At 36.8% G+C, this 21,873-nt stretch overlaps 1 protein-coding gene across 2 annotated transcripts; it reads right to left on the bottom strand.

Annotated features, from left to right (window-relative positions):
• Positions 1-392: 392 nt before the first annotated feature.
• Positions 393-14,909, bottom strand: PDC (phosducin). Of its 2 annotated transcripts, none has more exons than XM_036272876.1 (4): positions 14,825-14,909; positions 6,076-6,160; positions 4,142-4,293; positions 393-1,320 (listed from the first exon to the last, which is right to left on the bottom strand). In XM_036272876.1, the coding sequence occupies exons 2-4, from the start codon at positions 6,134-6,136 to the stop codon at positions 796-798; spliced, it is 738 nt and encodes a 245-aa protein (XP_036128769.1). In that variant the 5' UTR covers positions 6,137-6,160; positions 14,825-14,909; the 3' UTR covers positions 393-795. The 2 variants fall into 2 exon arrangements, with proteins under 2 accessions (XP_036128769.1, XP_036128768.1); XM_036272875.1 differs by lacking the exon at positions 14,825-14,909 and adding an exon at positions 11,376-11,446.
• Positions 14,910-21,873: the final 6,964 nt, after the last annotated feature.

Genomic DNA, 21,873 nt, shown 5'->3' with positions numbered 1-21,873 from the left:
TTCCATTTCTCTGAATTTCAGTCTCATCCTTTATAAATTTTGCAGGATTGTAGTTAAGAATTAGAAATGATAACGTATAAATTATTAGCCCAAGATTGGCAATCAATAAATGATAGTTATAATTATTATTACTACTAAATGTTATCCTTTTGTCCAAAGAATATTAATACCTTGCTTCTATGCTGCCTTTTTTTCATAGATAATGTCAACTTCTGGTATTTTATTTTTAACAAATATTTCTCTCTCCCAATTTTTTTTTACAACTTTAATGCAGTACAATGTTTCTAAGATATCTTTTTTGAATTATATATTTTTTTCTATTTTAGCTTATGTAATGTTTTTAGGGCCTTGATGTTGTAATATTTGAGAAAGAATAGACTTCAAATGGAATATTTATTTCCTCATGAGACTTTATTCTTACTATGTAGGCAAAATGATAATTGATGATATATATTTAAAAGTCCAAATAATAACACTGCAGAAAAAAAAACAACAAGAAGTAAAAATGCTAACATAACTTGAAAGGGATTTTTGAAAACTGTCCCAGTATTATCCATATTCTCTTTGTCTACTAACATGTTTCCGAAGACTACAATGTTTTGTAATAAAGCGTTCTATCAATCTGAGTAACTAACACTAAGAAATACTAATCATATAACTTTAGTGTCAACCTGGTTTTATTTCCACATTAGAATATTCATGTCCATACTTGGTATTCTCTAAAGGAACACGGATACTACCAAATCAATGTTCAATATGTAAAGGAGGAATATGAGAGACTGACACAGGGAATCTTTATTCAACATCTTCTTCCATTTTGGTCTGCTCTAGGGCATGGATCTCTCTTTCGGGTAGTAGCCCATATTCATTTAGGAAAGATTCCACATCCCCAGCAAAAAATTCTTCAGCAAACTGTTCAGCAACACTAATAAAATTGCTTATGAGCTCCCCGCCTTTGTAGATGAGCAGCGTGGGGAGGACATCTGCGGAGAAGCGGTCCCCAGCACCTGTATTGGACGCTTTGATTTTACAAAACTTGACCATGGGGTATTCGGCTGCCAGGCACGTTAAGCTACCGTTTAGAGCGTGGCAGCCCTTAATGCCCTCTTCATAAATGTGGACAATGATCGTGGTGATTTTCTGCTCCTTTTCAATGGTCTCCAGGAATTGCTCCCCACTTTCCAGCTCATACACAAACCCATGTCTCGGCCCAAAGCTCAGCTTCTGGTGCATGGCCTGCATACACTGTCTCCGGTATTTACGAAGACAGTTTTCATCCTCTTTGTCTTGGTGGATTAGTTCATACTCTTGAATGCTCATCTGGGAACAAACAAAAGAATGATAGAGATCATTCAGCCAGAAATTTAATTCTTTCTTTTTTTTTCTTTATCCTTGCCTGAGGACATTTTTCCATTTTTTGTTCAGATGGAGTGGTGGGGCGGGGGGGAGAAACATCGACGTGAAAGGGACACATCGAGTGGCTGTCACCTGCATGACCAACCAGGGCTGGGGCAAACTGCAACCAAGGTACGTGCTCTTAGCGGGAACCGAACCCAGGTCTCTCTGGACCGCAGGCTGACGCTCCAACTGCTGAGCCAAACCAGCCAGGGCCAGAAATTTAATTCTATAGACACACCAAACCCATCCTCAACTCATAGAGTTGGCATTTGCTGTCCCTCCCCAATATGGCCTTCTCTTTTACCTCATTCAACCTTTTGTTCAAAGGTCACCTCTTTGATTGCTCTACCTAAAAGAGTCCCTGCCCCAAGTATTCTGTTCCTTACAGTATATGGGTTGAGTTTTTCTTCATAATCACTACCTGATATTGTATTAAATATTTATTTGTTTAATATTAATAATTGTTTTTCTAACTGATATGTTCCACGGGGGCAGGAATTTTGTATGTCTCATTCACTACTCTTCAATGTCTGGCCCATAATAGGGATTCAGTAATTATTTCATGATATAAATGCATGAATAAGTATTGCTGAATATAGTTGAACCATAAGATAATCACCATCTCAATGTGCCACTTAACTGCTCATCACTTTCGGTGGGGAAAAAAAAAACCACCCAGCAAGGTCTACTCTGAAGAGACTTTTATAAAACACACACACACACACACACACACACACACACACACACACTTAAATGTGTCCTCAACAAATGCCTTTGAACCTTAATGTCTCCTCCATAAAAGTTGTTAAAAAAAATTGTGTCTTATCACTTAATGTTTTTTTGGATACATAAAATAGGATTCAATCAAGACAGCTTTTACTACTATTTAGAGTTCATCGGATTAGCCAGGAGGTTCCAGCAGCATCAGTATCACCTGAGAAGTTCTGGGAAATGCAAATTTTCAGGCACCATCCCAGATCTATCAAATCAGAACCTGTAAGGGTGAGGCTGGTGAGCCATATCTAAACAAGCCCTCCGGGCACTTCTTAACCACTGGTTTAGGCTAGAGAAAGAAATGACCTAACCTTCATCTTCCAAGACAGCTACTTACCACTGCAGTTGGAATATAAAATTGCTTGCAGAACCTTTCTTAATAGCTACATTGTTATGAACTTATCCAATAGAATGTCAAAAACCCATCCCCTGCAACCACACTAAAAAAAGAGAAAAAATGAGGAGGAGCAAGTAGAAGAAGAAAGGGAGAGAGGGAGGAAGGAGCAATAAAGGGTATAAAGAAATGTGGAGCCCTGGCTGGTTTGGCTCAGCGGTTGGAGCATCAGCCTGTGGACCAGAGAGTTTCGGGTTCAGTTCCCGCTAGGGGCACGTACCAAGAAAGGAAGGAAGGAAGGAAGGAAGGAAGGAAGGAAGGAAGGAAGGAAGGAAGGAAGGAAGGAAGGAAGGAAGGAAGGAAGGAAGGAAGGAAGGAAGAAAGGAAGAAAGGAAGAAAGGAAGAAAGGAAGAAAGGAAGAAAGGAAGAAAGGAAGAAAGGAAGAAAGGAAGAAAGGAAGAAAGGAAGAAAGGAAGAAAGGAAGAAAGAAAGAAAGAAAGAAAGAAAGAAAGAAAGAAAGAAAGAAAGAAGAAAGAAAGAAAGAAAAAGAAAAACAGAAATGTGGAGCAGGCCAGAACCATGGAAGTTGGGACAGTTCCCAAGGGGTATCAATCAGCCTTCTCATCGAGTAGCCTCTCCTGACATAATTGAGAAGGCAAGAAACTGGTATTTATGAAAGATCTATGTCTTAGGCACTTTACATAGTTTATTTTACTTAAACCTCACAACAAACCTATGGGGTAGTGATCATTACAGAAGTTTAGGGAAGATATTGAGGGTCAAGTTTAAGTAAAAGTATCTGATGCTTCCATGTGTCCTTCTTTTGTTCCTGCCTCTTATATTTGTTTTTCTAAGGTCCTCATTCTTCTTCTTATATTTTTTTGTGCTTTAAGGATGCATTTGAGCATTTTTATGAGTATTTGTTCCATTCACATATTCAGTCATATAGATATTTAGGCACTTAGATACCTTTCTGAAGCTTAGCCTTAGTACAGCTTTAATAACGATAAGGTCTCATGTTTGTATGGCATTTTACATGGTTCAAAACTCGCTTACACTTACTTTCTCTTCACATCCCTTTAGAGCAAGTGGAGGAGGTGTTGTTACAGTTCCCAAGATGGGAAAATTTAATTGTCTCATCCACATGACACAGTGACTCAGTGAAGGAACCAAAACCCGACAATAAGATTTTAGACTGGAAAATTTTTATATTGTCCAGAAGCCTGAAAGCAGGTATATTTCTGAAGCATTGTCTGCTGAGAATCGATATACAACAGCTCAAAGATACTGGTTTGAAGACAATGCACTGAAGAGATTTTCCCCCACAGTGATAAACATCACTTTATGGCTTCTTTGATTAATTATGTTGATGTTATATAAACCAATACATGTTAATTATAAAGATTTGAAAAAATAACCTAAAAACTAAAGGAAGAAAGTAGTGTCACCACTCTGATACTTTGGGATAATCTCCATGAGCATCATAGAGATCATCTTCTAACATCACTTCATGCACATAGTTATACACATTATATAACAAGTAAATAAGTGAGATAAAAAAATTTGTGCTGTAAAAATAGGCGATTCCTGTTTGCACATTGTAAATGATTGATCATTGATTTTTCCTTAGCTTACCTTTCTGCTGAATCTTTCTTTTGAGTCTTTGTCATCCCTACTCTGGGGAGAAGACATTTGTCTGAGAATCTCCTTCTTGCTGGGAGGGACTGAGTCACTGTCTTCGCTCCCTAATTTAAACTTTCTCCAGTCATTTATTACTCCTTTGGGTCCTGGAATACAATGAAAAACCAATTGTTTCCCTTTTCCCTTTCAAAAAGACTTTATGCAATTAAAATTTGTGTACATATGGACATGAGAATAGACTTATCATGTTCTATGTCAGAAATAAACATCTTGTGTGGGCTAGAAATTTCTGACTGCCTAACTCATAAAAATGTTTTCCCACATTAATATTGTGAAATGGGTTTTGGCTAAAAATCTTTTTGTAACATCGGCATTAATGAAAATACAAATTATGGACTTTGAACTATTGTCAAAATTTCATGGTAAAGATATTAAAAAATTAGAGTGTAGGGAGGAAACTAGAATTCTAGAAAAATAGCACTGTTATTACATAAGAAAGAAGCTTCAGCAATAAACTAAAATGGGCACCACACTAGTAACAAAGGGAACCAGGATTGTTGGAGAATTGAACTAAAATGTCACCAAGATCCAGAATAACAGTAGGACATCAAAGAAAACCAGTGAGAGGGAGACCCTGCCTCAATGGACAAAACTAACATGGCCTTAGGAAATCGTTACATAACCATCCAGTTCCTTCTAAGATTCTAAGAATCATTTACAAATGCAGAAAGGATAGGATTTGCAGATTTAAATCAGGGTGATCCAACTGGAATTCTGAAGTTCAGTTGCCCTAATAATAACAGTGCTTGGAAGAAGGTCTAAATTCTTAAAAATATGCAGTTTAATATAGTCTTCACTAAAACTTAGCCATATCCACACCTTTAATATCACATTATATATATGGATGTATTTTCTTTCTCCATATATTTCCTAATAATTTTTATTTATATAATTTTAATATAAATTTATTTATACAGTATGGAACAAAATAGGATTACAGTTGTGAGTACACAAAACACAGTTTATTTGTGCATTACTATTTATTCATTATTGTACTGTTTTTCATACAAACAACTGTAAACCTATGTTTGCCAACCCCTGCATTCATTATATTCAGGCAATTAATACTTTATATTTGTGTCATTTTCATCTTTCAGATATATGTTTTGCATACACAAAATATGCTTGTGTGTAGCATGTGTTTATATGTGTAAAAAGAGCATCATTTTTCCTCTTGTTTTTTAAAAATAGTTGTACATTATACATACTTTCCCTAACCATGTTATTTTTTACTTCATAATATATCTCAGAGATTTTTTTTTCCACATATATTATATGTGTACACATATATCCTAGATGTGTATATACTGGAGTCATGGTGTTCCATTCTTTAAAATCTGGAGTCATGGTGTTTCATTATATAGACATTAATTTGTGTAAACAGTTTCTTTTTTATGTACGTTGTTGCTCCCACAGTTTTTCTGTGACAAACCTAAGGTTTTTCTGGAGGATTATTGATTTGAGAATGTTCTCTCATTATCTTTATTTTTTTCAAAGTCAAAAAATTATTTAAAAAACCACTTTATTTATTTACCTTTTGGTCTACTTGTTTACAACTGCAAAGAAAGTCCATAGCTGAGGATATTAGGAGAGTGGGTAGTGTGCACGGAGGTCTTACGATAGCTGGGCAGCAAGAATCCTCAATAATTTGTGTTTTTAATTAAATTTCTCATTTCTTGATATCTAAATAAAACTTTTAAAGTACTTGACCTCACATTAATGTACCCACTCAGTTATTTTTAAATGATTCCACCAGACCACTCAAAGGTATAGCAAATTTCATACTGAACAGTGGCAATAAGAACATTAGAGATCTCCAGATTTAATGTTGATTAAATAATTAGTTTTCTTCCTATAGCTTTGCTTACCTGTATGTGTGGCCTGTCCTTCAAAGTCTTCTTCTAAACTTTGGTTTTTGGCTTCTTCCATTTTAGAAATTAGATGTGATGTAATCTATAGGATGGACAAAGAAGTAAGGACAGATGAGCTATAAATACATATTCCTCTGCTGTCAGATTCCAAGGAGGTTAAGGATTATTGCCAAGTGATAAAGTTTCTAGTATGTTTCTATCTGCTTGTAAAAGGATATTAATGTTTGTGTTATTAGAGATATTTGAACCTAAGGATTTTACATAATTCATAGTTTGTCTTCTTTTACTTAAAAAGCCTTCAGTTTAGGTCTATGTACTTAGTGAACATTACCTATTACTGATTTTCTTTTTTTTTAATTACTGTTACCAAATTTCATAAAATTATACCTCAATATTTTATATAAAACATATTTTATTCATAATGATTATATACTTACAATGAACATGTACTATGTGTCAGGCATTGTTCCAATTATTTTAAGTGCTAAAAATCATTTAATTCTCACATGTGACTGGACCAATTATTTAATGCTACTTTATAACTGAGGGAACTGAAGGACAGAATTTAAGTTACTTGCCATTTTTTTCTCAATACAGTTTGACAGATTCAACCTCCTAATTGTCATTAAAGAATGATGATCTAAAGAAGATCATAACATCTCTCCATTCCATAGCAAGATGGCAGATATGATCCACTGAGTAAATGAAGACAGTGATTATACCTATAGGATTCTGATATATCATAAACTCTCACAAAAGCACATGGAGTTTTATTCATAGGAAACTCCCTGATGCCCTCATGTAGAACCTGTTCATTCTTAGTTCACACTCAGATCCAACCAATTTGCTTATTTATCTTTCCCTTATCTGGACAACTCTATTATTATACATACAACACAGTCCCTCAGAGGTCCATACAGTTGTGATTTTCTTGAAATTTTCAAGTCAGGGAAAATATACTAATAGCGGATATACTGGTTTTTTACCTTTTTTATTCCTCTACCTTTTCCCTCTGTCTCTTTCAAAGTCAATTTTAAGCAATGACATCATCCAGTTTTATGCTGTGATCCACCCCCAAAAGTATTTTTATTGATTTACATTTCATCCTTGGACTTGTTTTTTTTTGGTGCTTTCCCAAGGCACAGAAAGGTAAACAGAACTCTGTCTTCTTGATCCCCCCCCCCCCCCGCTTTTTTTTTAATCCTCACCAGAGGATATTTTTCTAATTACCTTCAGATAGAGTAGGAGGGAGGGAGAGATAGAGAGAGAGAGAAACAGGACATGAGAGGGACAAATCGACTGGTTGCCTTTTGCACGACCCTGACCAGGGCCAGGGGTGAACTGCAACCAAGGTACGTGCTCTTGACTGGAATCAAACCCATGACCCATTGGTCCGGGGGGGCGTGGGGAGTGATGCTCCAACCACTGAGCAACCCACCAGGGCCGGATTCCTCTTGATTCCTTTTTTTTTTCCCCTTCTGCTGCCATCGTTTGGCCTAGTCTCATAATTTTATTGTTTCCCTCCCTGCAATCCCTACCCAGAATCACTGGAGGTCAAAGGTCTTTGCCAATTTAATTTTATCCACTTGAACAAGAAAAGGCTTTTAAGAGAAGGCTGTCAAGGGAATAATAATCCACTCTTCAATATTTATGTAACTATAGCCCAGTAGGTGTGGCTCAGTGGTTGAGCATCAACCCATGCACCAAGAGGTCGCTGGTTCGATTCCTGGTCAGGGCACATGCCCAGGTTGTGAGCCAAATCCCCAGTGGGGGGCATGCAGGAGGCGGCCAATTGATGTTCTCTCTCATCGATGTTTCTGTCTCTCCCTCTTCTTTTCTCTCACTCTAAAGTCAATAAAGAAAAAAAAAATTTAAACAATTATTTATGTAACTATAAATGTAATAAAGAATATTAAATTAAATTTGAATGGATTTAGTAATAAAAATAAAGAAAATGGATATCAGGTAAAATGGAATATGTAAATGTTGTTGGACAAAAGAAGCTACTTAATTACTACAATTATTTAAAAATAATTTTTGCATCTAAGAAAAACAAATACTATTGGTTTGGTTCAAAAGAACACTACAGAGGAAAGTAATGGAAACTTATTTGATAACGTCAATGGTTGTTTAGTCCCCAGAAAAATAGAGACTCAAGCCAGTCTCTTATTTTGCAAGAGTAGGTAGTTAATCTGGAGCAGCTACTACTTGCAATAAATATACATAAGGTTTTTTAAAATCCAGAAATATTTTATTTCACATGTTGAAGAGACATAAGCCTAGCTTGCTTCTTGCCAACCTAATTGGCAGTCCTTAGTGGAAAAAAAAAGAAATCTCATTTTACAAAACGGCTTTTGTCAATTTTAAAGAATCCCTTTACTGGAATGATAATCCAGTTACTTGGGAAAAAAACAATTTGTTGATTGAATTAGTGTATGTTAGGAATAAACTATGCACCAGGCATTTCCCTGGGCTCTGAAAAACACGAGAACAAAACTCTTCTAGTACGGCACTCACAAATACGAAGACTTTGGTCAGCGGGTTACCTATTTAGTAAAGCAGAGGCCATTCTTACCTAATACCTCTATTTGAGTTAGAGGGCAAAGACTGGTGAAATGTACCACTTTTTACTAATGGGGGAGCCAGTGAACAGAGGCAGAAATTGGAAAAAAACAATGGAAACAACAGGAATATTTGCTTGTACTGCTTGAAGGCTCAGTAGAGAAAGACACGGTCTAACTAGCCATTGATACATTTTATCTACACTCCTGTTAATACCCCCTGCAATCAAGCCAGTTATCTTTTGCAAAATTTGCATCAGTATCCTAAAATTAATTGAAACAATGTTTGGAAGGTGCTTAGATCCTGACACATAGTAAGTGCTGCAGGAGTCTGTAAAGCGAAATAAAAACCCCACAGGAAGTTGGTTGCACTGTTGCTTAGTCTGGAGACTTGTGTAGCGAAGGGAGAAATTTCACTCATGGATTCATGTCAACCACTCAAAAGGATCAATTCTATGTTCCAAAGAATGGTATTTGAATTTGAAATGTAATTGAAGTAACAATTCTATGGCTTTAGTAGTATTTAAGATCCACTTCTAAAATTAAATCTGTTTCTTAGTCCTATTATTTTGTGGCACAAGTTTTATATAAAAATCTTAATGTGTGGCATGTCTTTGAAAATAAACACTTCAGTCTTTCAAACTTTCTGCTACTTTTCTGTTTGTCAGTAATCACATATAAACCTGGTTTCCTGGTATCTTTGTCTGCTTGAGCTGCTACAACAAAATACTATAGACTTGGAGGCTTAGACAACAAAAATTCATCTTCTTCTCATAGTTAGTAGGCTAGACGCCCCAGATCAAGGTCTGGCAGGGTTGGTTTCTGGTGAAGTTTCTCTTCCTGGTAGGACACTAATCCTATGAATCGGGGTCCTACCCTTATGACCTCATCTAACCATTAATTACTTCCTCGTCAGTTACTACATAGTTCTCTGCCCAGTAGATGCCTGAAACCAATAATAGTACCAAACCCTATATACCTGTGTTTTTTCCTATACGTACACAACTATGATAAAGAATAAGCTAGGCATAGTGAGAGGTTAACAAAAGTAACTAATGATAAAATCGAATAATTATAACAGTCTACTGTAGTAAAAGTTATGTGAATGTGCTCTCTCTCTCTCTCTCTCTCTCTCTCTCTCTCTCTCTCTCTCAGAATATGTTATTGTAGCCCAGCAGTGAGGCTCAGTTGGTTGAGTGTCATCCCATGGACTAAGAGGTTGCTGGTTCGATTCCCAGTCAGGGCATGTGCTTGGGTTGTGGGCTCAATCCCCCATGTGGGGTGTGCAGGAGGCAGCCCATGGATGTTTCTCTCTCATCAATGTTTCTATCTCTGTCCCTCTCCCTTTCTCTCTCTCTAAAACCGATAAAACATTAAAAAAATATCTTGTTGTATTGAATGTACAGCATGGAAATGCTGGACAAAAGGCTGATTCAAGTTCCGGGTGGAACACAGTGGGATGGCACGAGATTTCATCACTATACTCAGAACAGCGCGCAATTTAAAATTCATTGTTTATTTCTGGAATTTTCCACATAATATTTTCACTGTGGTTGAGCAGAGGTAACTGAAACCATGGAAACCAAACCGAGGACAAGAGGGACTACAGTATCAAAATGTCACATTTGGGAGTAGGTCGTTATCATCTGAATTTGGGGAACACAGCTCATTCCATGGCAGCCGTCTTTGACTTCTGTAAAGAATTCCCTGATTTCTGTGACGCTGGTCGCTGGGCCCTGGGCTCTGGGCCAGTGTGGCTGCCCATTCCTCAACCGCTAGGGCCTTGCCAAGCCTGCATTTCCCAGGGTCCCCATCGACCCCCAGGGAACTACCCCTGGGGAAATGGGGCTCACCCAGGATTAACTAGTCACTTTTTGGATTCTTTGCTAGTTCTTTCCCTGCTTCTGGATCCACATTCTGGGATGCCACAGAATATTCCACAAAATATAGGCTGGAAGCCCCCGCATGTCAGGTGATACAAATGCCAGTTACTTCCTTGGCCAGCGTCTGGGTTGTTCTGATTCCCTGATAATAGTTCCAATACCTATTATTTCCTGTTGGGAAAGAACAGGCATTGATGCCCAGGGAAAGCAGGCTCACTAGAAGTATTTTGTTTTATTTAGTAGGGCTGAGGTTCAGATACATGCGTCTTCTTTCCTTTCTAAAAAGTTGTAATGAAAGGTTTGAGATGACGTGTTCTAATACTGGTTTCTCTAAGTACAGAGTGAAAAGGTTTAACAACCAAACGTTAAAATGTCCTCTCTACCACTGAGATCAAAAGTGCAGGAATACACTGAAGTATTTCACTCTGACATTTTCAAAATTAAGTTGTTGTTGTTGTTGTTGTGCAATTTAAACAAATAATCTTCCTTCTCTCTTATACACGAATGCACGTGTTTCCTTTTGGAAACACAGATAAGAAGCTGATTCAGAGAAAGTGCTGCACTAATAATGACACGGTTGTGTCTGGACACGATTAGCCACGGGAGAGAAATCAATGACCAGGATTCAAGTGCTGAAGTGTTTGGTTAAAATGATTTTTAACTCAGCTGAAGTGGAATTTAGCAAATTATCTTTAAAGCCTACTTACACCGAGCAAGACTGCTCAGGTGGGGAAAGTCTACAGACATCCTGCCTCACATTCCCTTTGGATAGAAACCTAGATTCCGTGTCTTGATCTGTGCTCCACAAGGTACCACCTGCCTGCGCCCACCCTTGCAGGGCTTCATGTCCTACCTCCCTCTGCCTCTGCCGGTCCATCTCCTCGTCTCTGGTCTGCCGCTGTCCAAGGTGACTGGGAGCTAATCTGATCAACTAAGCCAGGCTAATGTTCTCACCAAGGCTAATATCTTCACGTCAGATGTGCTAACCCTGCCATGACTGCCCTCCCTGTGTCATTCTGGAATCCTGTAGAAAACAGTTCTGCCTTTGCTTTTTTATTAAAAAGTCATTAGTGGTGGGACGTTTATATCAAGCAGGTCTGACAGCACCATGTCCGATCACGGGAGTTATTTCTAGGCGTGTGGAGACCTCCGTTAGCTCTCGAATCATACATGTAGCTCTAAGGATTTTACCCAAGTCGTACTCCTCCCCCAGGGGAAAACCACCTGCTTGCGGGCAGGGACCAGGCATTGCAACGTATCCACGTGAGAGCAGAGCGTGATGCTTAACACCCAGGGTGGGGCAAAAGTAGGTTACAGTTGTTCGTATGGAAAATAATACAATAATTAATAAATAATAATACAAGAAAAAACTTTTGCATACTCATAACTGTAAAGCTACTTCTGCCCCACCCTGTAAAGGCACACGAACACTTGGGTTCATATCTAGCCCTGCCAATTACTGGCTGTGTGACCTTGAGCCAATCACTAAAGCTCTCTGTGCTTTGTTATTCTTATCTGTAAATTGGAGTAATAATAGGATCTACTTCAAAAGGCTGTGTGAGAATGAAATGTTGTAAAATGTATTATGTAAAATATATAGTATTTAGTATTAGAAACAGGTATTGAATAAAAATAATAATTAGTAAATAATTAAACATTTGAAATACTAAAACCAACCACTTAAAATTTATAATAGATGTAGTTGAATTAATATAAAATTTATTTAGGAATCAATACATATATGTATAGTGAATACCTAATTATCTCCCCCACTCAAAATATGCATATGCGTGTGTGTGTTATATATAGTCACTCATATATTGTACATTTATCTCAAAACTGTTTTATATTCTATCTCATTACTAAGGTTTTTTTCCTTATCAGAATGCTTTGATTTCCTGCTCGTAAGGTCTGTTTCCCACAAGGCCTTTCAGATTGTGAAGACTGAAGGGGCGGTGCATGTGGAGTCACGAAATGCAGGCTAATAAAATGTACAGGAAACTGTCTCCTTGAAAACACTAGTAGAAAGATTTTCTGTAGATACGTGCATAAGTGGAAAGTGGAAGGTGATGAGTTAATCTGCATGTAACATACTCGTCTTCCAATGAATTGACTTCTGTACCTTTGATTTTACAAATCAGGAGCGATTTGCTGTCTCATTGTCCTTTCTGTGTTCATGTCGCAGAGGTTTATATATTTTTTCTGCATCTCAGTTGTCTAGCGGAGTAGGACTATGCAGAGACAGTAACGACACTCAGGACTTCTGTTACCATCTTTAGTCATTCTAGTTGTTAATCTGGGGGTAGGTCAGCTTCTACATCTTTGATCAAAATGGGAGTTTTCTTTTAAATGAATCCCAGAAGCATAAGTGGAATACAGGACACACCGTCCTCAAACGGGCTGTTACACGTAAAGGCTGAGCAAAGGGCTGGCATTAAGCAAATGTTAGCTCGCTTTCTTCTGCACACAAAACACACACCTTGACCCCGTTGAAGACATCGCTCACTCCACTTGTCTCTTTTCTCCTTAGTATCTAAAGTTCATAACAACTTTGATGGGAGAACCATGATAGAAGCTTTGAAATAAGACCCTGCAGAGCAGATAGAATGTTTTCTCAGCTTCTATCCTTGTCAAATAGTTTTGCTCTTTCAACAAATGAGATGGGGGCAGGTGGCAGACTCAGGGAGCCTTTTAAATAATTTGTAAATCAGGAATGTATAAGAAATAGCAATCTTCTACTTGTTGACCAGTATCATCTGTAAAAATATTCTAGGAAAACATAAGCTTTCAAATTACAACTGGATTCTTGCTCCTAATAAAAGAAAAAGACATTTGCTTACTCATGTTTGCTCTTACAGATATTCTCTCACTTATTCTGAAGAAAATAGAAATATCAGGATGTTGCAGGGAATTCAGAGCAGATATCTTGTTTTGAATATCTTTTTTTTTTTTTTTTTTTTATCCTCACCCAAGGACATTTTCCCATTTTTTGTTCAGGTAGAGTGGGAGGGGGAGAGAGGAACAGAGAGAGAGAGAGAAACATCGATGTGAAAGGAACACATCGAGTGGCTGCCACCCGCACGACCGACCAGGGCCGGGGACAAACTGCAACCGAGGTACATGCCCCTAGCGGGAACCGAACCCGGGTCTCTTAGGACCGCAGGCCGACGCTCTAACCGCTGAGCCAAACCAGCCAGGGCTTGTTTTGAATATCTTTGTGTCTCATAAATAAATTATTACCCTACATATGGATTAAGTTCTATTATAAACATCATCGTGAATGATTTGTACATATTTTGACAACATATGTAATATCAAATCCAGTTTATAAACATAATATAATAGACCAAAAATTGCCATGATAAGTTAGATAGTCTCTAAAATTTTTTCTCGCTTTTAATGTTAGGTGAGTCTAAGTAGCACGTATAATGGTCAAAATATATATATTTAAAATTGATGCTATAGTTAAATCTATTTTTGCAGTTAATAGAAATATTTCTTTGGAAAACAATGAGAAAATCTTACTTCATTCATTTTCATGATGCAAACCGTTAAGTTTATTGTATTAATAATCACCTCCATGCATGCAAAATAGCAGAAAAATAAAACCAACTGAAAGAAATATTTCACCCTAATTTAAAAAATATGAATGAACCTCCTGTATTCTTTTCTTTTAAAAGCATCATTTCTGTTTCCTTAAATTTTGAAGTAACCTTCTGAAACAAATATCTGTATTATTATTATTCCCACTTTTAAGGTTAAAACAAAACAAAATAACAAACAAAAACTATAACATTAAGGAAAAAGCCCAAGAACACACAACTGGTTTAATGTTTGGTTCAGATGTCTGAGGGTGTTTTGGCATTGAATGGAATACTCCCTTTTACAGCCTGGGAGTCATACCTTCATATACAAGGTATGTATTTGTATGTACTTCCAATACAAGTCCAAGGAATCATCACTTCTTTCCTTCTGTTCTTCTTTCCCTCAAAGGGAGGACCGAAGAATTCTAAATTTCAAAATTAATTCTCTGTGCGTGGTTTTATTTTAACTTTCTAGAATTATCAGACTCAAAATGGCATGTTTATTCTGAATTTACATTAGCGAAGATATCAGCGCAAATCTCTTAAAGAGGGAAAGATACACAGTATTTAATTGTCTTTATGGTAAATTATTACTTAATGGTACTTTGCAATATTTAAAAAAAACCACACAATAATATATACATGGTAAAATCATTATTCTTTCCCTGAAGGTAAATTTTTAAAAATTACATTATCAAGAAGACTATCTGTGACTCACAGTTTGGTCCTCTGTGCCTGGTGTCCTTGACTATGACCCGTGGGTAAGAATCCCTGTATACAGAACTCCTCTTCAACTTGGACAGGTTTAAGCTCAGATTTAAGATCCTTGGATAGTGATGACTCTTGCAGAAATAGCTCTGAGCAAGTAATAGGATTGACATAAGAGAATTAACAAAGCCTATTCATTAACTGTAAAGCAAACTCAGACAAATAAACTAAAAAAAGTTCTTCAAGTCCTGTGGTAAATGCAACTTTTATCCACCTGTTGTATATTATTTGAGAAAAAATATTTCTCTTTTAAGCACGGACTGACAGCTATTGTTGCTATTTTCTGAAATAAAAGATTATTTTTCTGATTAAGAAATTTTCCTTGATTTAACTGTAATAACTATCCTTCTCAACAACATTTGGCATGGTACATTTTTTCTCTTACATTCATCATTTGCTTTCTTCTCTCTTTTTAGTGCCTTGAAATGTCTCTTGTATTAAAATCTCTGCTGTTACTCTTTTGTTTTGAAAAACAAAAAAATCCTAGAAAAGTTTGAATATAGTCTTTAGCACTGTTGATGACCTCTGCTTTATTGTATCTTTTCTAGGCCTTGTTTGTTCCATTATGTTGGTCATTTCACTTTTTTTCCATGTGCCATTCAAAACAATAAACTTTTATTCAACAACAATTTATTGACCTCCTACCCTTTGCTAGGGGTGGCTTACCACAAGAGCTATTGCAGTCTTCAGGAATTAGACTTTTGCACCGAGACCGTCTGTTCACGGCTACCCCACAGAATGACTATTCTACGAACCAAGAATAGTCAGCTTATAGTTTACAGGACGCATTGAATGGTTGAGAAACAGCATGACAGGAGTGTTTCATTTTGCCAAATAGAAACACAAGAGGGAAAAGCCAACAAACCAATGAGATTGGCTATCTACTAGGAATGAACACACGTGAAGGATTAGGGATGAGGGCGTGACTCCTCTCCAAGTACATTTTTTGTACAGTTTTACTTTTGTAGCGATGGTCACATTTTACATACACAAACTAAACCCACAAAGTAATGTAAAGCCAGTAAGAATGAGGGGACTCTAAAACGGAATATAAATAGAAGCAAGTGAAACTAAATATTTCAAATGAAAAATGCAACCTCATTGAAAGTAGGGGGCAATGAGCCCAAGTAACTTTTGAATATAGTATTTTGAAAAGTTAACAGAATAATAAACAAAAGAAGTATACACAAATATTGAACTCTAGTCAGCAGGACTGCTTTTTTGCAGTGTTGGCAATCTCTTATCTACTTTATGTGGCATGCTCATAAATATACACATTGAGGGTAACTGAAGTTTAGTTTCTTACCACTGCTGATTGGAGTACAACTATGCACTGGGGGAAGATTAGCAGGAAGCCGGTAATTTTGAATTGGCATTGGAAGTATTAATATGAATTCATGGCTTGCTCTATCTATCATCGATTATCTGTCTATCATCTATCTATCTATCTATCTATCTATCTATCTATCTATCTATCTATCTATCCATCCACCCACCCATTCATCCATCTATCTGCCTACCTTCTTAGATGTGTGTATATACAAACACATATATACATTTCCTAGTTCTGTGTCTTAAGGCATAGAAACAACACTCCAATAGCAGTGAGTATACTTAGTACCCAAATCTTGGTTTCCAAATTGCATCTTTACTAAAAGGAACCAGGGATCCTTGGGAAAGAAACAAGAGCTGGGCCAGATAAATTATAAAATGAGCCTGTGCTATCATAACAAAAATTAATAGATGCTCAAAAGTCACAGATGTCAAAATGTTACAGGAACAAGCTCGAAAGGACCCTACTGGTCAAATTTTGGACAATTTAGCATCAAAATAATGATAATAACAGATTCTAATATATAGAATAAAATGTTTTATGAATATATTATAATATAAATTAATAACTAAATAATAAATAAATGGACAAGAAAGCAAGATTCCTTCTTTAGAGTAAAACACTAATCAACATTTAGAAGGAATGAAAGAGTTAAAAATTATTATGTGGCAACCATCATGGTCAAATATTTTTAATTTTTGAAAATGACCAACATTTATTATGTTCACAATTCTGTGGGTCAGGAATTTGGTCAGGGCACAGCAAGGATGGTTTATCCTTACTTCATCATATCTTGGACCTTAGCAAAGTTGGCTCAAAAGGCTGGGGATGGTTGGGATGGCTTAACTAGGGCCATCTATCTGGGACATTGATTCTTTTGTACATGGCACCTATTGGTCTGTAATGCCTAGGACGACAGCTTCATTTACATGTCCCATGTTGCCTAGCCAGGTCTGGCTGACATCTCCTTTTCTCTACGATTCCTATTCTCAGGACAATCGAACTTCTAATATAGCAGATGCCTCCCCCATGCTGCCACCCCAGAGCAAAAGTTGTAATGAGTTCCAAGAGACCCAAAGGAAGTTGCTAAGCTTCTTACAACCTAGTGTCAGACGTTTCAGAATCACCTTTGCAACATTCTATTGGTCAAGAAAGTCATTAAGACCAGCTGAGATTCAAGGAGAGTGCAGAAATAGACCCAGCCTCTTGAGGGGACAAAGACATGTACATACAGAGGGAAGAAATTGATGGTGCTACCTTGGACACAAATTACCACATGAGTAGCATTTTTTAACTAGGTTTTTCACTTAGCAATAAGTCTTGGAGAGCTAGCCAAGTTAGTCCATATAGATCTACATCATTTCTTCTCATTGTTACATAATACCTACTAAAATTATACCATAATCAATTTAGATTTGCTCCTTTAGGAACATATAGGAGGTTTCCATTTTTCTATTCTAAAGTTATTCTTGAATATGATTATTTTTTGTTTATATTCCAGTATTTCTATGGTTAATACTGAGAAATGAAATTACATTTTTAGTGTCATAGGATATGAACATAATTAATAGTATTTACTATCAACTTGTCCTCAGGGTGTGGCAAAAGTAGGCTTACAGCTGTGAGTAAGGAAAACAGAGTTTATTATTTAAACTCTAGTCTTATATTATTTATTAATTATTATATTTTTTCCATACAAACACAGCCTTTGGGACAACATGAAGCATAACAACATCTGCATCTTAGGGTTACCAGACGGAGAAGAGAGAGAGCAAGGATTGAGAACCTATTTGAAGAAATAATGACTGAAAACTTCTCTAACCTGGTGAAGGAAGAAGACACAAGTCCAGAAAGTGCAGAGAGTCCCAAACAAGATGAACACAAAGAGGCCCATACGAAGACACATCATAATTAAAATGGCAAAGGTTAAAGACAAAAAGAGAAGCTTTTTAAAAAAATGCATCTTTATTTTTGAAAATATTACAGATGTTCCTCATTTTTTTCCCCATTGACACCCACCCCCCTGCCCTGCCTTCACTGCACTGTTGTCTGTGTCCATTGGTTATGCATATAAGCTCTTTGGTTTATCTCTTCCTGCCCCCTCCCCCTTCCCTCTAGGTTTGTCAGTCTGTTTCCTACTTCCATGTCAAAGAGAGAATCTTAAACAGCAAGAGAATGACAATTAGTTGCCTACAAGGGAGCTCCCCTAAGACTGTCAGCTGATTTTTCAATAGAAGCATTTCAGGCCAGAAGGGATTCACATGAAATATTCAAAGTGATGAAAAGTAAGGACCTGTTACTAAGACTACATTATCCAGCAAGGCAATCATTTAAAATTGAAGGAGAAAGAAAGAGCTCCCAGACAAGAAAAAGCTAAAGGAGTTCATTAACACCAAACCAGAGAAGAAGAAAGAGGAACATAGTTAAAAGAATAAAATAGCAATAAATACATACATATCAATAATACTTGAAATGTAAATGGCTTAAATGCTCCAATCAAAAGACATAGAGTAGCCAAAGACCATAAATATACTGTCTACAGGAGAACCACCTCAGAACAAAAGCTACACACAGACTGATTGGGATAGCCATTGTGGAAGACAGTATGGAGTTGCCTCAAAAAATTAAAAATGGAACTGTCTTATGATCCAGAGATTCCACTTCTGGGAATTTATCCATCCAAAGAAACCTTAAACACTCATTCGAAAGAATATATGCACCCCTATATTCTTTGCAGCATTATTTGTAATAGGCAAGATTTGGAAGCAGCCCAAGTGCCCATCAGTAGATGAATGGATAGAAAAGCTGTGGTACATTCACACAACGGAATACTACTCAGCAGTAAAAAATGAGGACATCTTACCTTTTGTGACATCATGGATGGACCCGAAGAGCATTATGCTAAGTGAAATCAGCCAGTCAGAGAAACATAAGTACCATATGATTTGACTCATATGTGGAATCTAATGAACAAACGAAACAGGAGAGAAGAGACTGAGAGCTGTCAGAGCCGAGACGGGTTGTGGGGCTGGCGAAAAAGGTGAAGGGTTTAAGCCCAATATATAATATACAGTGATGACCAGAGGGAAAGAGGGCTGGGGGAGGTAGAAGAAGGTAAAGGGGGGTAAATGGTAGGAAGAAGACTTGACTTTGGGTGGTGAACACACAATACAATATACAGATGATGTACTAAAGAATTGGACATTTGAAATCTATATCATTTCATTCGTCAAGGTCACCCCAGTAAACTGAATAAAAATTAGAAAAAAACCCAAAGAAATGTGTCCTCTCTCAAAGAAGAGGATAAATTAATATTGGTAAATATTCTTTTCTAGAAATACATTCTGCGTTAGTGTCAGTGTTTCTGTGAGAACGTACAGGAAAGCTGCCAGCCCTCCGACTACAGCAGTACTACTGGCAGGAGGTACAGCTTCCATTCCCAAAAAGCCCTTCCCGCCACCTGCTGTTTCTTCAAGCGGTTTTACAAACCAACTCTTACGCCTCCCTACACGAGTAACCAATCAAGGCCTGAATATTTCCATTTTTTTTACTGCCTCCAACCAGCGTGTTTTAAGAACGATCATGGTAACATTCAGGTGAGAGTTATAAATGGACACTAAAACGATTGTGTGACAGTTTGATGAGGAGCAGGACATCGACACAGCCTCAAAGTCCCTCCCCACCATTTACATATCACAAATTTCAGTGGAGGAATCTGTAAAACTTCCTGTTAGAGTCACTCGCTAACATCAGCAGCAATGGGACAGACTGACATCGTGCGCTTCTGATGCTGAGAAAGACCCAGCATCACGCTTGTGGAATTCTAACCAAAAATGTGTAGTCTGGATCTAAATGTGAGGGAATATTGGACAAAACCAAAACTGAGAGACATCTACAAAGCAACTGGCTGGCGGTGAGGAAGTGGTGAACAACAGAGAATGAGCAACTGTTTCGGATCAAAAGAGATTAACAAGATACGGCCGCGACATGAAATATGTGATCCTGGATTATAGGATCCTGGATTACAGTAACTCTTGGCTCTGGTCCTGGATGTTTTGAAGATGATGTGAAATTTGAATAAGGTCTGTAGATACGATAATAGCATTATATTGGTGTTAGTTCTCTGCTTTTGACAAATATACTGTGGTTATACGAAAGAATGTACTTGTTCATTTCAGGAAATATATACTGAAGTAGTTTAAGGTAACACAACACATCACACACTTAAGTATCGAGGTGTATAATAGTTCAGTAAACAGGTTTGATTCAAGCCTTTGAACATGTTACTAAGAAACATTAATATTTTGGACCCAAGTACTCAAAGTTCATTGACTAGCCCATAATGCATTTTGTGTAAATTGGATGTACAAATCGACCACACAACAGTAGTCAAGATGATTCTAATCCTACTCTAACAGAACTAGCAATTAAGTCAGAAAGCAATACTACTTTTTAGGGATTAGATAATCAAGATAACAGCATTAGGGTAAAATGAAGAGAATCTGCTTCAGCTTCTTATTCAGTAAACCTGTTCCTCAATTTTAGATAATGAGGATAAAGGTATCACAATCAAATGTCTTCAAAGTTGCTTTCTAATGATTCTGATTAAGGAAAGCAATTTATGTGTAAAAATACAAACTCTTTTAATTCTGTAACTTATATATTTAATACAATTTCAAACCTAAAAGTTGTAAGAATATGGTACAAGAAACTTTGATATATTCTTCCCCAAATTCCCAAACTGTTAACATTGTATCACATTTGTGTAATTCTTTCTCTCGTCCTATTCTATTTTTTTTTTCCTTCTGGGCGAGATATTTTTTTTCTTTTAAAAAATTTTTAATTAATTGGAGTGACATTGGTTAATAAAATTATATAGGTTTCAGGTGTACAATTCTATAATACATCATCTGTATATTGTATTGTGTGTTCACCACCCTAAGTCAAATCTTCTTCCATCACCATAAACCCTAGGTATGCTTGAAATTATTTCAAAATAAAAAGCCACACAATATTAAAAGAGTGAATACTTTCTACTGTACTTCTCTTTGCTTGCTTATGTAAGCAGCATAAAGCAGTGGTTAAGAATATTGTTTTTAGAGTAAGAGATGCCAAGTTCAAGCCCAGCTCTTCGGTTTACTGTCGTGACAACCTTCTCTGAGCGTCAGTTTTCTAATGTTAAGCGATAAGAATAGCGACCTTAGGGATTCAGAGTGAGAATCTAATGTATGTTAATACTTCACACCATTAACTGTCACACAATAAGCAGACAATAACCTATTATTTTGCCTCCCTTGTTTCTCTCATTTCTATGTATCCTTTCTCTTCTCCTGATGTAATTCGAATAATTTCAGTGTTTATTTTTGAAACTGTATCCTTTCCTTTTACTACAGGGTGTTGAAGCCTTATTTCTGTTCCGGGAAACTAACTTTGCATCCTCAGACATCTATATATTTGGCCTTTGGGGAGTAGAAATACATACTTAATAAAAGTATATTTTTTCTCTTTTGGAGTTATTACCTAAATTTTTCATTTTTTCATTTTGAATCCATAGTTGGAACGTATTAGTAAAATTGATATTATTTGTAGGACCTGCACACTGTTAAAAGTCAAATGTTGAAAAATAAGTAGGAGATATACTATTTCTTTTATTGGGTTGGATTATA

The sequence above is a fragment of the Molossus molossus genome, unplaced genomic scaffold, assembly GCF_014108415.1.
Source record: "Molossus molossus isolate mMolMol1 unplaced genomic scaffold, mMolMol1.p scaffold_m16_p_20, whole genome shotgun sequence".
Taxonomy (NCBI): Eukaryota; Metazoa; Chordata; class Mammalia; order Chiroptera; family Molossidae; genus Molossus; species Molossus molossus.
This window is presented reverse-complemented; position numbering and strand designations above follow the sequence as displayed.

What these genes read in the sequence shown, in the direction of transcription:
- PDC (XM_036272875.1), bottom strand. Translation starts at nt 11,399, where the DNA reads ATGGACCGGCAGAGGCAGAGGGAG. An exon ending in ACCGGCAGAGGCAGAGGGAG is followed by an intron (nt 6,161 to 11,375) that starts GTAGGACATGAA and finishes TCCATCCTATAG; the next exon opens with ATTACATCACATCTAATTTC. An exon ending in AAGAAAGATTCAGCAGAAAG is followed by an intron (nt 1,321 to 4,141) that starts GTAAGCTAAGGA and finishes GTTTGTTCCCAG; the next exon opens with ATGAGCATTCAAGAGTATGA.